General features: G+C 42.4%; 1 protein-coding gene across 1 annotated transcript in view; it reads right to left on the bottom strand.

Annotated features, from left to right (window-relative positions):
- Nucleotides 1–292: 292 nt before the first annotated feature.
- Nucleotides 293–17,201, bottom strand: part of LOC129386305 (cytochrome P450 3A14-like) — a 29,029-nt gene continuing 12,120 nt past the window's right edge. The window contains exons 4-12 of the mRNA XM_055074130.2: nucleotides 16,389–16,626; nucleotides 15,567–15,697; nucleotides 10,737–10,824; nucleotides 9,262–9,331; nucleotides 8,802–8,910; nucleotides 8,000–8,091; nucleotides 6,483–6,623; nucleotides 1,636–1,798; nucleotides 293–522 (exon numbers count right to left, since the gene is read on the bottom strand). Coding sequence (XP_054930105.2) covers nucleotides 433–522; nucleotides 1,636–1,798; nucleotides 6,483–6,623; nucleotides 8,000–8,091; nucleotides 8,802–8,910; nucleotides 9,262–9,331; nucleotides 10,737–10,824; nucleotides 15,567–15,697; nucleotides 16,389–16,626 — 1,122 coding nt within the window. The 3' untranslated portion in view covers nucleotides 293–432. The remainder of the gene's footprint in view (nucleotides 523–1,635; nucleotides 1,799–6,482; nucleotides 6,624–7,999; nucleotides 8,092–8,801; nucleotides 8,911–9,261; nucleotides 9,332–10,736; nucleotides 10,825–15,566; nucleotides 15,698–16,388; nucleotides 16,627–17,201) is intronic.

The raw sequence follows: 17,201 nt of genomic DNA, 5'->3' as shown, positions 1-17,201 counted from the left end.
TGAACGCTGAGCGCCCTTTTTTGGTCCATGTAATGTTATCGTAATAAAAGTTCTGTACTATTTTTTTAAAAACAATATACCGCGGTTTATCTGTATCTTTCAATTATCTTCAGTGCTCGGCCTTTCATGTGCATAAAAGAAAACATGAAGGAGGAAATTTTTGTTACTGCACATTTAGGTTGGCCGCAAGTCATTAGCGCACACAACTTTAGAGCAACGCACAGCACTAATATTTATTCATAACATGCGTATGGCAACTCCTGCGATCAATAAAGAATATAGAACACACACTCAATAATATTTATTAGAGAACTGATGATTATGCACATGACAAAGCCACATACGTAGTGATGACAAGGGATAGAAATGAACAACTCCATATGTATGCCATGGGGAGGCCATTTAACACACCCACTCAGAGAATGAATTGTCTCAGCATTCATTCGCCAAACTGTGTAGGACAATCCAGGGCCCTCTTGCTGGCGTTGATACCATCGCATATTGGCCCAGCTCCATGGTTCCCTAAAAGGTTGTAGAATAGGCATCGAATACCATTTTATGGAAACAGCACAAACAAAACAAAAAAAAAACTCAGCTTGGGCTCCCAATTAATTCTAACAAGCTTGCGCTTTCGAACGTGCTCCTAAATCGTATGCGCTTGTGTTCGCACTCCACCTCTAACGGAATGTGGTAGCCCGCCACGTTGAATCGAAAGACGTGGCCTCATACTCAGCAGTAGCTTTCTTTACCAGTTCTTTAGCATCTTTATCAATGTGCAGCTCCTTACGGATACAATCTTCTTGAAGGTGAATGATAAAGAGCTGCAAGAACCCTACAAAAGATTGCTTTGGCAACCTTTGAGGGCTTCAGTGAATCAACATTGCTCAGTAGTACTTGTCATGCTGCCTTTGCCCTATACTAATCAAGAATTTCTGACTTTCTGAAGTTATTACAATTGTGAAAGCCGTAGAGATTTAACATTCATTCTAATGATTGTTAGTATTTTTTTTCATGCTATAAACGACGTTTCATTACGTGCGCGAGCAATGTACGTAGTAAAATTTATGAGATGCTTTGATCGTTACCGAATATTCTTTATCTGTAACCCTGTCTTGTGCCCATGATTTCTACTCATCTTTGCGGTATACACGTGTCAACCTGTCTTGCCCTCCTTACTCAATGCTCCTCATTAGGCCTGTAAGCTATATTAAACTAATGTATTATATATATATATATATATATATATATATATATATAAACAAACAAATAATGACCGCATTCTGCCGCGTTTGTTTACCTGCTCTTTGCGAAGCGAAGGGGCAAATAGCACACGCATTACACGCGCTATAGATAAACAGCTCGAGCTGGCAAATTCCTAAGCTGAGCCATGCTACCGTAACCCCGTTGCACTGCCCGTCCTCAGTCCCGCCATGCAGCGCATACTCAGTCTCTGGAATGTACAAGTATAGACGCTATATATTTGTTTTACGCTGAATATCGACTCTGTACTAGATAAGTCGATCGAAAACTACAAACGCAGAGTTCCGTATAAACCCTTGACTGAGATAATAAAAGCAAAGTGAAGCAGTGAAGTTGGCAGACTCAGTCTCGGTAGTGCAGTGAAATGATCGTCACCTTCTGAGAGGGGCCTAGTTCCATGCGGTACTTCTGCACCATCTTGGCAACAGTGTACCTCACTTTTAGCAACGCCAGCCTCATTGCGACGCAGTTGCGAGGTCCGACGCCAAAGGGCATGAATGCTGCTTTCGTAAACGAGGCTTCATTTCCCGGGGAAAACCTGCGCGGCATGAAACGAAAATGTGCACGATGAAGCTGCAAAGTAACGTTTACAAGCGTTGCATATTTTTTAGCAACGTCCCTTAGTTTTTTGTTTGTTTGTTTGTGTTCTGTTTATTTCGTTCAATATGCATAGGGCACGTTGGCGTCATGAGTGGTGCCCATACATAAACATAGGCCTGCTTCAAAAAGCTAGCCACAAGATAGAACGTAGAAGAAAGGTCGTGGAAGACGTACAGTAAGGTTATTTGAGCACTCCTGGATCTATCATAATGGCTGTGTAGAATAAGACTTGCAGTTGTACGAGTTGGTTATATTCGACATAAGGCACTTTAGCGTTTTCAAATGTTAACCACGGCTTCACAAGACTAATACAAGGCACATGTGATGATACGTTGGGAAAGAAAATTTTGGTAGCTGATCTCATTGTGAAAAAAAGGCACGGATTATATTAGTGACAAGTGCATCTCTTTCGTAGTGAATTCTAGTTTTCTGACATGACATTATGTTTATGACGTAAGCGCTGCACGCGTGCGCATTTGGTTGTCTTCTTGCATCGTTCTGTCTCTTAAATAAATCAGTTGATGTAAGCGCTTGACCATGTCCACTATCTTTGTGTTATCCTCATTCTCACTTCTTTTGTTTCATTTCATCCTTACGCTAACAATCCAAGTGCCGGCTGTGTATCAGGCGGATGTGGAACTTTCATTCTGGTGCAAGCAATCTGTGTACACCTAAATGGGATACCTGACTCTAGAGTGAAAATAACAGCGAGGTAATATTTCTAGGACATTTCCTTCTTAGGTCAATTTTATCAGGTCTTGTACCTGCAATTTCTTAAAGGTAGCTTGAACTTGTCCCATACGTTGGATTGCACTGGCGATTTTAAGTTCGTAGCACAGCAAACTAAAGCGCACTTCTTAGTAGTGGTGCTAGAAGTTATAGTCTTAGCAAAATTTGCAGGTTGGCTTTTGTTTTTCCCATGAAGCCATCTCAATTTCCCCATTCTGCTATAATGCTGTATTAAGAACCTAACAAAACAACTACGCCTTTATCGTTTGGGAAAGGCGTGTTTGTGAAATCAATGCACTTGAAATCTGTACTCTTATCGCAGTCCCACTTTTACTAAGTCACAAAGCTTGGTGCTTCGGCTAACCTAACTTGTTGGAGTTATTCTACCAAGCAGGGACTGACTCAATTTATTCAGTCACATCCACTCACAATTCCAGTCATGGTTGCGCCATCGCTAACAACACATCACCGTTGTTCTCTCTCGATAGGCCCGTTTATGTCCTCTCTTAAGCATTATCACTTCTGCGTTGGACGCATCTTAATCAGTCAAGAATTATGAAATATATAAACCTATAAACAATAACAATTGTTCTGAGGAAAACGTTGCAAGGCCATTTTAGGTTGAAAGTCACAAAAGCCCATAGACGTGTTCAGAAAGGCATCATATGGCTGTAGGTAACATCTGTGTGACACAGAAGAAACTCTTGTTCTTCTCCATTTTAGAATGTGCTCTAATTCTGACCAGCACTGGAGGAAATCTAAGTTGACAGCTAAGAAAACAGCTTCGATTCCAAGTAATGGAATGCGTCTGGAAAACGGATGGATGGATGGATGGATGGATGGATGGATGGATGGATGGATGGATGGATGGATGGATGGATGGATGGATGGATGGATGGATGGATGGATGGATGGATGGATGGATGGATGGATGGATGGATGGATGGATGGATGGATGGATGAATGGATGGATGGATGGATGGATGGATGGATGGATGGATGGATGGATGGGCGGACGGTCGGACGGACGGACGGACGGACGGACGGATGTATGTATGTATGTATGTATGTATGTATGTATGTATGTATGTATGTATGTATGTATGTATGTATGTATGTATGTATGTATGTATGTATGTATGTATGTATGTATGTATGTATGTATGAGCGTCCCCTGTGGAACGGGGCGGTGGGTTGCACCACCAATCTCTTGCTATTGTGCTGCCTAACGTCCTAGCTAGGTTAAAGAAGAAAAACAAGAAAACGAAACAAAACGACGCTGAACTCTCATAACCAAATTTTCCGACACCCAGTTCTGAACTTTGTTTTTCTAGGTTTCCGTTTCTTGTCGTTTCCCTACTTTTCTTCCTCCAATCTTCCAATCACCTCTTACTAATATCTAGTTCGCACATGTTTACTTTCCCCCTGCTCACGCTGAGCCCTAGGGCTTCAAGGAGGCCAGTGGTGCCTAAATCGACCGCTGGGCAGATATCTACACATTCTAATAAAACGTGCTCCATCGTTTTCTTAGCTTTACCGCAGCAAGCCCATGCTTCTTTTTCCTTCTTATATCTCGCTTTATAGGTGCGTGTTTTAAGGCATCGTGATCTCGCAAACCTCTCTGCGACTATAGGCGCCACCTCGCGTTGACAAGTAAGACCTAAGAAATACATATATCGTAGCTGTATTTAAAGGCTTTGCTTGTGCAAACCTTCGAAAAACAGAACGCAGTTTACAATAAGCGCAGTGCAAAGCCTGAGTATACGTTTCGTTGTGCGCAGGCTACCTTCCCGTCGAGTTTCCAAGCATTCCGGCAAGCCGCCATCTTGTTGGTCTTGTAGCCTATCACGTGTGGCTCCTAACCATGATGGGGGTTTGTTCGGACAACAAAGTAGCTCGCTTCGTTCTTTTCAAGCGAAAACAGGAAGTTGCTCGTTGCAATGGCTCATACCCAAAAAACGCGGTGTCTAGTCGAGTGGTACAAAAATTATCATCAGCAGCAATCGCTCATACCCCCTTAAGGCAGAGACTACAAACACTCAGCTAGGTGAAGCAAACACAGCATACATTTATTGAACTCACCCATACACAACGCAGAGCAGCATACGTTTCAATAAACAACAGGCTCAAAACAAGCATCTGAACTATCAATAAAACATTGCATACCCCTCTCGGAAGTACGCGACGGCCTAGGATGCTCGCCAATCGAGAAACGAGGTGAGCAGTGCGTAGTGGCGGGAGCAAGGCGCTCGACCGCGAGTGCTGCTTTCCCCTTCTGAGATGATGCAACATAAAGTCGAAGAGAAACGTCCTTGATACGAGTCTGACCCCGCTATACGAACACACGAAGCCGCAGCTAAAGGTCGAAAACGAGTCGAAGGCGAACTGTGAAAGCAGCAACTCGACGATGAGAGGTGGCATGTAGAAAGCAGGCAAAAGCTCGCGACAACGACTTGTCGTGCGCTTACTTCACAGTGCCGTTCGTTATGTCTCGCAACTAGTCTGAGCCCTCCGATCATATAACTTAACGCATTACCAAATTGGCAGCAGGCTTTCGTCTTCACGTGCTACAACATCGTAACATGCTGCCTAACTAGGGTACCATAGAATGTTCTTGTCCGCACACAAAACTATCATCATTAATTGCTCATACCCGCGTGTGGAATGGGTGCCATAGAACTTTCATATCCGCACACAAAGCTATCGTCAGTGATGGCTCATATCCTTGTAAGCACACGTACAGTGGTTCATAGCCCCTTCAAGCAGACGTTGCAAGAATTCAGAAAAGTGAAGCGAACAGTGCTTAAATTCTTTAGAATCACGCAAACAGCATACAGAACAGAATGTCGAAAACTGCCATCGGCTGCCTCGGAGAAAACAATGCTTGTTCTCGTCTAAGCTCTGTTGCGACTCTGTAAAGGACCTAGTTGGGCAGTATTGAGTATGAGTTACCATGGGGAGGCCATGCGTGGTTAGGACTCCCGAAGAGCATCTCGCTTACGAAGCGCAACGACGCTAACTTAGATGAGAGTACAATCGACGGGAGTACTCGGCAAACACCGCCGAAGCTCGTGCTCGAGAGGGTGAACGTAAGCGCAGGCAAGACGGGACGACGTGTGTCGGGAATCGGAGAATGTGGCGAAGAGCTGCAAAACTTTCATCGATTTCGACATGCGGTGTCGAATGGTCCATGGCTACTCATTTTGCGTGCATCGATTTGACATTATCAAAAAATGTGTCCACTGTTACGAGCATACCGATCAGTGCATATCATACCGACCACAAAGCCATTGGGACCATTGTCACTAATTGTGAATGAGTCATGCGATAAAGCATTTACCAAAACTTTTCTAACCACGATGTTTACAGCTCCACTAGTCATCCACCGTCGAAGGTCTGAATGGCCTTGCATTTCTTCCTTTATTTTTATTTTTTTATCTCGACGCTCTCTCCGGGAAGCTGCTTTTCTAGCCGACTTCGTCACAATTACAGCTTCAGTCAAGATGGTCGCTGTCCACTTAACCATATATTGAGCCGGCTATACGAAATAAGGATATTGGAACACAGCCTTACTCGGAGCCCCTCTGGCTCCGAACTGAGCAGCCAAAGGATCATTCTCAGTTTCATGTAAAAACTATTATCTGAAATAAGCTTAAAACATGTCTCCTTCGAAATATCAAAATGTTTCAATTTCTCCCTAATGCTTTCGTTCCTTTCAAGCGGTAAGTGTAGCATACGCTTCTTTTTCAAATAAGCAATAAATTACTTATTGTGTTTCACTTATTCTGAACTTTATTCCCTGAGTAGTGCACTTCCTTTGCCAATATATTGAATGCGGTCCACAAGCTTGCGTTAGAAGGAGTGTCAGTAGAGTAAGTAGTAAGTTCCCTCACCTGTCGGGATTAAACTCCAGAGGGTTCGAAAAATATCGTGGGTCTCTATGTATCTGGTACAACGCTGCCATGACGTTTGTACCTGCCTTGTACTTGATGCCATTGTATTCGAAGTCTTCTTTGGCCTGTCGATTCACACCCCTGCAAACGAACATTTTATGGGATAACAGATGCAGTAGATCTTTATATCATGTACCTTTCTGCAGAAAAAACGAATCATGAATTTACCGCTAAGTCGTTTAACTATATAAGGTAACTTCATGGGGAATCATTTTCCAGTTCCGTTACCAGCATAAACAATGCTTCAAAAAGGCTCTGACAGCTTGAACAACTATTAAAATTGTAAAAACGTACTTTATTTCGTAAGTCAGGAGACATGGGCCTCTACACCCGTTGTGAACTATTATTTATTCAATAGAAGGGAATGTATTATGATACAAATGCATTAACCAGAGCAAGCTAGCAGTTTTGCCACACTTAGCTTAGAAATAAATTCAGCATTCAAAACAAGATGTCGCTGAATAATTGCAGAAATGGTTCACCGAGGTGCTTATGTTTACGTACAATAGGTGAGCTGTGGTTGCAACATTGGGGATCTAGGGAGTCTAAGGCATCGCAATCCAATGCTACGATTGTAAAACGCTCCGTCACTAGGCTAAAGAATTGCTGAACGTAATTCTTTGCAATTAATCATTATTATTTTACTTCTGAGCGATGCGCTGCTTTAGTAAAAAGATCAGATCAATTTAATCGTCTTATTTGAGAAAACCGGTACATCATAAACGTCTTTACGTCGAATTGGACCACATGTTTTTATTGCCCTGTTGATCCTCGGTCAAGCTATTTATTTACATGTAAATATATTTACATGTAATGTAAACGAAAATCTTTCCTGTCACGCAAATATTTTCACAGCAGCTTTTCAATACGAAGTCTGAATGAAATGCATGAAAGTTGTTGGAGATTTGCTATTGTTCCGGGTGCAAGCAACATTTGTGTCAGCGGTTCAGCAGAAAGCACTTGTGCAACGGTCAACGCCCACCATGGTAGCCGAGTGCCGATGGCGTTACGCTGCTCAGCTTGCGGGCGTGGGCTCAACACCCGCCACGGCCGCCGCATTGTGACGGGGTTGAATGCGAAAACGTCCATGTATCGTGCATTGTGTGCACGTTGATGAAACCGAGGCAGCGAAAAATTATTCTGGAGTCTTGCGCTACGGCGTGCATCTGCATAATATTTTGCTTTTGTTTTGCCACCTGAAACTGCAGAAGTTCTCTTTTTTTAATGCAAGGGCCAACTGCATCACACAATTCCTCGCCATTTATAGAGAACGGACCGTTTTGTTAGTAGGTGTGCATTATTTTGCTTTTCCAACCAACTGTACAAGGTTACTATTGAGTCAACTAATCAAGCTGCTGCTGAGGGTCCTGCTCAGCAGATAATAAGCGCGCAATTTGATACCGAGCCTAGTTCGTCGGTATGAGTTGTTCTCAATTTTTCACACTGAGTATACTCACGATATTGATGGAGGATAAAGTCGTAGTGTTTCATCCACTACGTGTTCCAGGTATTTCAACTTTTTCATGATTGTTTCATAGTCCGGGGAGCCCTAAAAACGAGAATATAAGTAATTTCGTACAGTATTCAAGGTTTCACAAGTATCACATAACTATATCATTGAAAACTTAATCTGGAACCGAAACTTTATTACCATCTACATTCACATAGAATAATGTGTGGCAGTAAGGAAGATTTTTTAAGTTGGTTCGGGCTGAAAACCTCGTTTTCTGTGCTCACCAAGCCGGATAGAAAAACTAAGTAGCTAAGCATCCACGGTGTCCAAATTAAGCGCCAAACGGTGAGTGTCTGGGAGCAAGTTCAAAGCATCCATTAGTGGTGGTACGTTAAGTACATTTTTCAGACTTAACCTGACGAGAAAAAAGTAGTAAATCTTTGTCCCCACTTCGGAAATAGCGTGGAATGAGAGACAAAGTGTGCATACGTCCCCGCACGAATACAGCATCGGCCTCACATTAACTTTCCTCACCGCTTATCAAGTCAACACTGCAATACTTGGTGATTGTTCAAAGAGGTGGACTGTTCTTTATGCTTGGAATAGCCAGCCGAAATGCGACTTCATTTCGCGGGATCTCATCACTTTGTAAAGAACGAAATCTTGTTTCAAAATAAAGCGATCACCTTTTCTGACATAGAAAATGCACATATATTTCTGTGTCCGCAACAAGTATTTTAGATCCTCAGCTTCAGGAAGATCGAAGAGCCCGACCTCCATCTCGTCATGAAACCAGCGTCACTTACGTCTGTACCGATGGCATCGACGACTTCTCGCCGAAGCTTCTCTTGGACATCCGGGTGTTTCGCGAGGCAGTAGGCTACGTAACTCAAGGCCGTTGCTGTAGGTTCAAACCTGCATTTATTCAAGCTGCGTTAGTTTCATCTAATGTATCATCATTCAACGCAGGAAATTTACATTCTGCAAAGAAACTACGCTGAATCACAATGTTGCTTGGCGCTGTATCTATAATCAAAGTGTTTGCGTTAGTCTGTATCAGACGCTCGTTCTTTTTACGAACTACGTTGCTTATTCTTTTTTATGAACTAATCTAGGCATCACCGCATTTCTCAATTCAGGATTTGATTGTGTCTTGAAACCACATCTGTACAAGTAAATTTTCATGATGGTGATTAGCATGAGAGGCAACCAGAATTCAATTACTCGTTCTTTACGCATAACGTCAGGTGCGTTTTTAATTCTTACCCGCCAATAAAGAGCACTGCAGCGCTCGTTATAATTTCTTCGGTGGTCAGCACCCTCTTTCTGGCACTTCCTGAAAGAGAGCACGAACAATTTCTTTTTAAGTAAATAAGTAAATAAGTTAAGTAAATAAATAACTCTAAAATATGAAAAGACCAGTCTCTGGAATTTCATAAATGTGTATGCAAGGAAACTAACGTAGCGCACGCAACAGTGGCTGCCACAGGACTGTTTAATGGCAGTTCGTTACAGAGAAGACTCACAATAGAAGAGTACAAACCATGAAAATATTCTATTAGGAGTCGCAAGCACCTCACGGTCACAATCGTAAGCCCTGACAATCGCGAGGACATCGTGCTCCATTATATTTCATGCATTTTAATAGCTACATGGTTCTAGTAAAACGACTTGCGCTCGACATCTATATATAGGCAAGCAGATAGTGGTATTATGTCCCAGCTGAGAATTGATAAATAGCATCAGCCCTCTCAACCTGGTTATAGACAACACATTTTCTGAAGGTAACAGGTTGATTGCTTGAAGTACAGCGAAGGCTGCAGGTGAATTTAGTCCTGCGCTCTGTGCATTGTGACAGACAGAATAATTTTGCGATTGTTTGGGGCGACAAGGGTCCTCAAGCATTAGGAAAAATTCGAATATAATGAATTACAGTATGCTATTTAATACGCATTTGATGTAGTAATTTAAATTCTTTGTTTTCTAGATATTTTTGATGACCTAATCCTATAGCCGTGGTTTCTCTATTGGAAACCACGATAATCCTTCAAATCACTTGATCCCTAATGGAGTTAGGTACGGTGAAATTCGTGACAATCTGATAGTCACGAATTGCTTAGCTATTTCTATATATTAGTTTGAGTGAAAGGTTATTTTCAGTTCCCGAAAAGTGCCGTTGCTACAAGAGGTGGTTTGAGAATCAGCTTTATAAGAGGTTGTTTTTCTTGCTCCATAATGTCCTGTGTTCCTATTACGGACAAATGCTTCGCGACTATCTACCCCTTAAGATACTGGTTTTAATATCACCTTATCAGTCGTTTCCTTCTTGAGGCCAACCATTTTTTAATGATTGACCTTACGTTTTGTGTTATGAACAACGCCTTTAAGTCTCTTTTGACGAACAGTATTTAATTAAAGATTTGCGTTGGTATATTGCGAAATGTGTTTTCTCATGCCCAGTCGTATTCTGTTGCCTCTTCCACTATAGCTCTTCCAAAGATTACTCAATTTATGCTAAATGTAGCTTGCTGAGCAGCTGAGGAAGTTTGTGTTTTGCACCATTTGTACTCAGCATGCTGCATATTATTCGACAACACGCAAATGTCATTTATATATATATATGTATACGTGCTCTTTTTGAAATTTCACCGTGAGGGCATCGTTAGTTATATTCCTCAGTTTGAACAGTTACGCAGCATGATACAAAAGGCTATCAAAGGGAAACGAATTTACGGAGTCACCATTTGCAAGTTTGTTATCGCCACTTTCCTCTTCTGCCTCGATGTACTCCGCGTCGAGGAGATTTTGCAAGACGTCGTGCTTTCGCAGCTGTCACGGGATTGAAAAAAAAATTTGCATAACCTCGTTTTCCACAAGGCAACAGATCACGTTGAAAATTTTCGCTTAGCGCCAGTGGTCTGGCTGCTTTCACTCAAGAAAGAATGTGAAGCCTGCTTTTTGCTGTATTACTGGGGCGTTCCTTGAATTCTCGATACACGCGGTGGACTAATGGCATCTAAGATCTTAATAATTCAACAGATTGTCAGGTCACTAGTGCATTAAAGCACAGGCTTCTGGACGCCCGACAGCACATGGGCTTCTCAGGTAATAATTGGAGCAACTATTTGTTAATTTATTTATTTATTTATTTATTTACAAATATTGCAGGCCCTATTCGGGCCCAAGCAGAACTGGTTACATCAATAGTAATAAACAAGGCTATAAATCGAAAAATAGAAAATACAGGACAATAAACAATTTAAGATTATACACAGGGACATCACCCTTTGTAATTTAGATATATCAACAATAAATACGAATTAGGAACAATAGTTGTAGTTCGCAACTCAACAGTAAAGTAGTGATAAACCATGAACACACAACAGATGGCTAAATTCATCATTGTACCTCATTTTTGTACTACACACAGACGAGAATTAATTAATTTCCTTCGGTGTGTGCAGGATGCTATTAATCGAAAGAAAAACGACTCACAAGATGAACGAACGATTGTGTTGTATAAGCGTTAACTACTTCTTGTAGTAATTTATTCCATAGTGAAATAGCAAGAGGAAACAGGGAATATCGATGCATGCTAAGGTGACCGAATGGTTTCGTGACTGTTTTGTTCTGTTGTGCACGGTTGTGTACGGTCAACGCGCATTGCCGGCTTGGTTAAGGGACGTTCACGTGGTATTTCTATGTGACCATGGTAAAGTTGACAGATGAAGTTTAATCTGGATACCATGCTGCGATGATCGAGTTTTTTCATCTTTGCCCGATCACGAAGAACTAATACGCTCGAGAAATGTGAATAGGTAGAATAGATGAATCTCAAGGCCAAGTTCTGCACTCTTTTTATTTTTTAATTAAATATTGTTGATACGGACTCCAAATTAGGTCCGCATATTCTAATTTTGGCGTAATGAGAGCGTTTCATTCGAGTTAACTTTACAGCAGGTGACACATGACGCAATTTTCTTTTAAAAATGCCAGCTTTTTCAGTGCGTTACCACACATATTATGTAAATCATTTTCTCAACTTAACTTACTAGTCAGTGTAATGCTCAAATAATTCACCTGCCTAGTTTTTTTTTTTTTAACTTCAGCATTTTCAATGGTGTAAGCAAATACTAAAGGTTCGTTTTTGTTACTAAATGTTATGCTTGCCGTTTTCGAAGTATTGAGCTTCTAGCCCCATTGATTCCACTATGCACTGGTTGAATGCAATGCATCATTTAGTTTGACTTGATCAGCGTGTTCATTTAATCTGGTATAAAGAACACAATCGTCCGCAAAAAGTAGGATCTTTACAGGTAGTTGCACTGATAAATAGACATCACTGATATAAACCAAAAACAGCAATGGACCAAGCACCGACCCTTGTGGTAATCATGAGTGTGCATCTAGTGTATCAGAGATGCAGTCGTTAACAAACACGTATTGTTTTCGTAAAGCTAAGTATCATGCTATCCAGCAACCTAAGTAATTATTAAGACAGACTGATAAGGTCATTCTCAAGTGCAAGTATGACCAAGCGCATCACAATCTCTCGTTATTATCCGCTAATCTTCCCATCATGCTCTCTATCATATATTAGCGTTGACGAAATTCAGCGCTAAAATTTGGAAACAAAAAGGGAAGCGACATGCCTTGCCGCTATTACAACACCCTTGCGGAACGCTCCTATGGCTTCAATTTTTTCCTTCCCCATTTTCGCACTGGTTTGCTCATGTTGGTTTCACTATGAGCCCAGCAAGGAATTATACTAGTCGCAACAGTTGGTATATCACCTGCGAATGGACGCAATATGAATATACGACGGCCATTTCGCGCAGCTAGAACCGAGCTTTAAATATGTAGTAATATGCGTTTGCCAAACTGCCGACAGTATATTGTCTATAGTCATCTTCAGTTACTCAACCCATTTGTTGAAACGCAATGAGTTATCTAATCAGTTACATTTATACATGCAAAATTTTACATGCGTGTTTTAGAGCGCAGGTTGTATTTGAAATGTTGTAGAACGTACTCAGAAATACCTAATGAAGCTGTTGTTCCGGCTGTTACGCTATAATTTACGTGGTTTTTTTTTTTCCTGAGCGCTGAATATGACCCACAAAATATGAAAAATAAAGAAAGATGTCAAAACATTCCAGAGCGTGCTTGCGCATCTGGATTGCAGCGCTCTCAATCGTGTTTCGAAAGAACGAAGCCCGCTTGCCAATCGCGAAAGCAAAGTACTTGTCAGGTTGTACAGTCTGCATCCCCACCATGGTTGTGAAGATCAAATAAATTAATTATGGGGTTTTACGTGCCAAAACCACTTTCTGATTATGAGGCACGCCGTAGTGGAGGACTCCGGAAATTTCGACCACCTGGGGTTCTTTAACGTGCACCTAAATCTAAGTGCAGCGGTGTTTTCGCATTTCGCCCCCATCGAAATGCGGCCGCCGTGGCCGGGATTCGATCCCGCGACATTGTGCTCAGCAGCCCAACACCATAGCCACTGAGCAACCACGGCGGGTATGGTTGTGAAGATCTAAATCCGCTACCGACCTAATATAAGGCAGCGCTGAACACTGATGACGCAAACTATGGAGTTTCATACAATTAACTATAGAGCCAACTGTAGTGCTAGCACTTGCTGGAGCTGGAAGTAGAGTGGTTCAGCCAGCATGGGAATAATGGTTAGCACATGGATTCGCCTAGCTTCGTCCTTTTTGCTTTGCATATTGAATATTTTCGACAAAGTACTCCATCATAAATAAGTAATAAATTGCTGCAAGACCCATCACACGATGACTGTAGGTGGTAATGCGTTAGCATGGATTCAATATAGCGATTCGGGTGTACTGCCACCATCGAGACGAGTTATATATTAGGCGTATATTGCAGCGGGATCCTTATTTCACGCATCTCTAACAACATTCAGCGCCATGTAGCGCCGCCACCGCAAAGCCTGCAAAGTGGCCTCCGAAACGCATGATTCTCTGCGTGCGAACGCAGAGAATCGTTCTCTCGCTTGCCGCACACACAGTGGCACATAGTGATCAAGTTGGCGAGAGGTTCATTGAAGAGCCGCACATATCCATTGAATTCATGGCGCAGTTCGCTAAAGCATTGGCATCCAAGGCGTTCGTTGCAAAGCCCAACATATGAATTGCATTTGCGGCGCAGCCTGCTAATTTATCGGGTTGCTGTCCTTGAGCAACGCTTCTTACGTGGGCTCGTTTTCGTTAAGCATTGGAGAAATTTAATCGATCTTTTCCGTCATTGTAGAGCGGCACATACACCTAGTTAGCCAACTTGGCGTCAAAAACTTTTAATGAAGAACGGCGCGCACCTTCTGGTAGATGACCAGTGACTCAGGTTGGCGTTCAAGGAGTTTATGGGCGACTGGCACTGACCAACTTGTACATACCCAGTGCTCCAAGTAGGCGTCAAATAGTTTCATTGGAACAGGGGAACCTACCCAGCCCCGCGTCTACGGTGACCTATGTCGGTGGGAAAGATGTTCGGCGAAGAGCGGCGCGTGTGTCCACAGTGCCACATACCCATGGACCCAAGTTCGTATGAAGGTTGCTTTACGAACCCACAAAGCAGCCTAATGAGCTGCCCATTCGATAACTGAATACCCAGTGACTCAAGTAGGTGAAAAAAACGGTTAGATATCAACATACAAACATAGATAGACCGCCATCGGAAAGAACGTGAAAAATACAAAGAATGCTAGCGCATTAATAAACATTATTGAAACTGTCCGACAGCAGGATTCGAAAACAGGACCTGTAGCACAATATACCGATATATAAACCAATACAGAACGGACCCATACACAAGCAGCACCACTGCAATCAGCAGCGGTTATGCTTGCTCGCAGAGTCTTATTGCCTTCTGTATATTAAGAAAAGCATAAATTGCCTTGCAGTTTAGGTCAATGAAGGCATATAAAGCGTAATAAACGAAGCCACAAGAACTTCAGAAGTCCATGCGCGAACCACCATTCTCTTGGTGGCTTAACGATCGCACCACCAATGTTTCCGCTATTACTTATTGCTGGCAACTCCTTGGTGCAAACACACTCGTAGGCTTTTGATAGACGTCCGGCCGTAGCTTCATTTAAACACGATAGAGAGCGCTGCTACCCAGATCCACAAGCACTCACTGAGGTTATTATTCTAAATATTTCGTGGGCTTTCTTGGGAGCCCCGTAAAAAATAAAGAACCGCGTGAAAGGTAACGTCATGAAAGCCACTTTATTGAGTGTTTCTGAGCACGCTCTAGAACTGTTCGAATACGACTTCTGCCCAAAGATGAATATCTAAATTTTGCAGACACAAATGGGAGTAATAAGTTAAGTGGAAGCACTTCAAAAATTATGTTGCGCAACTCAAGACAACTGCGAACAATATCCTGCTAGACTCATTCGTCTAATCAGGTATATCACTTGAATTTTAAATTCTGGTTTTAGTTACCCGATACACATGGTGCACACGAGTAGGCAACATTATTCCTTCCATCTACAGATGCAATTCCTAATTCACGAATGGCGCAAACTTTGCACTCACCGAGGGATCGCTCTTTCTCAGCTGAATGACCTTGGCTATATGTTCATTCAGGTCTTCAAATGAAGATTCTCCAAGGGCAAGTGAAAGCCAGTAGAGAGGCTTCATGAGCGCCCCAAATGAGGTCGTGCTCTCTAAGGAGAAAACATTTATGAAAAGCTGCGTTCCAGTGAGTGTTCACAACGGTTCAGCTCATTCAGAGGAATTCTTTACTAAACATTTATTTGAAATCCCTGCTACACAATAGTTAATATATCAGCCTTCAGGGAAACTCAGTGTCTGCAGGACGATATTGCAGGGGCGGTGCTACAGATAGACCAAGGCAAGCGAAAGGCGAGAAGTTTAACCAGAGATTTTCTCCGGTTGGCTACCCTGTACGAGAGGATGGGAAAAGTGATGCGTTATACGAGAGACTGTTTTATTGAATGGATAGGGTGGGGGAGTTCACTCAGCATGATTTTCCAGGCCTCTAGTTACTGTGACTTTATAGCGTTAGGAGGAGATGATGGTGGGAGCTGGAAGAAATTTTGGGTGCCCTGCCCCTCGCGACCATTTAGAGTCGCCCCTGCGACAGCGTCCTTTTCGTCGAAAGTCAAGCTAATAACTTTCGATTTTAAGAACGTTCTACTGCAGACCGTTAATTGAACCATAAATATATGTGATCCTGAATTCCTTCAGAAGTGTAGATGCGTAGGCCAGTTGGCGTACCATTGTCAACATAAAATAGTGCGAAAAACAGCACCAAGTGACACTACACAACACCTTGGTCATACATAATGAATTGAAGAAGGGTAAATATTTGTCTTGGGCAAAGTATGGACTCACGTGCGACGATATGAGAAGGTCCCTTCATGAGACCCCTTAGGGTAGCCTTGGCGATGGCGATGAGTGGATGCTCAGGCTTCCCTTGAAAGCGTTCGTCGATGCCGAATGATCCTCGGGCTATGTAGTCCATGGAGAGTTCTTCAAACTTGCGAAGCATGTGCACCTCTTTTCCAGTGTCCGCGTACTGCTCAAGAGACTTGATGAAGATGCTTGCATCTTCTTCAATGTGTGGCATCATCTAGAGTTTAGAACGCTTGCACTGTATGTGGTGCATTCACTACTTATCTAGAATGGCGCACTTGTTTTGGCTTCGTAATCAAGATAACCGAACTTGAAGGAGACACACCATAAGTCATTAAGACAAACGGCGTACCGTTCCAAGACGTGCTAAGTTACTCAGAATATTTATTGCGGTGTGATTACTTAAATTGTTAGCTGAGTTTATTGATGTAAAATTTTGAATATGTGTTTAAGGGCATGCGTTTGAATAGAAAAGCTTAAGCGCGTGCTCTGAAACGCGCCATGAAGTTCCTTCCGTATGCCAGCTTTTGCGCAGGCTCTGAAGAAATTCCATGAAATAGCGGGTCTGCACGTCTACTTTGTAGCGTTCTCAATTGTGTTTCCAAAGAAATCAAAGTCCTAAGGCTGCGCCTCCACGGTAGAAAGAAGCGGTCGACCATGACCAGCCAGGATAAGTCAGTCCGTAGTTGTAAATATAGAAATCTGCCATGGTCCCAAATGACAAGCGATATTTATAGCTGAGGTTGAACAGAACGACTAAAACAAGGAAGGACACAAAGAAATAAATACCAT

Source organism: Dermacentor andersoni, chromosome 4, assembly GCF_023375885.2.
Source record: "Dermacentor andersoni chromosome 4, qqDerAnde1_hic_scaffold, whole genome shotgun sequence".
NCBI classification, from domain to species: Eukaryota; Metazoa; Arthropoda; class Arachnida; order Ixodida; family Ixodidae; genus Dermacentor; species Dermacentor andersoni.
The sequence above is the reverse complement of the archived record's forward strand: the minus strand, read 5'-3'. Positions and strand labels throughout refer to the sequence as shown.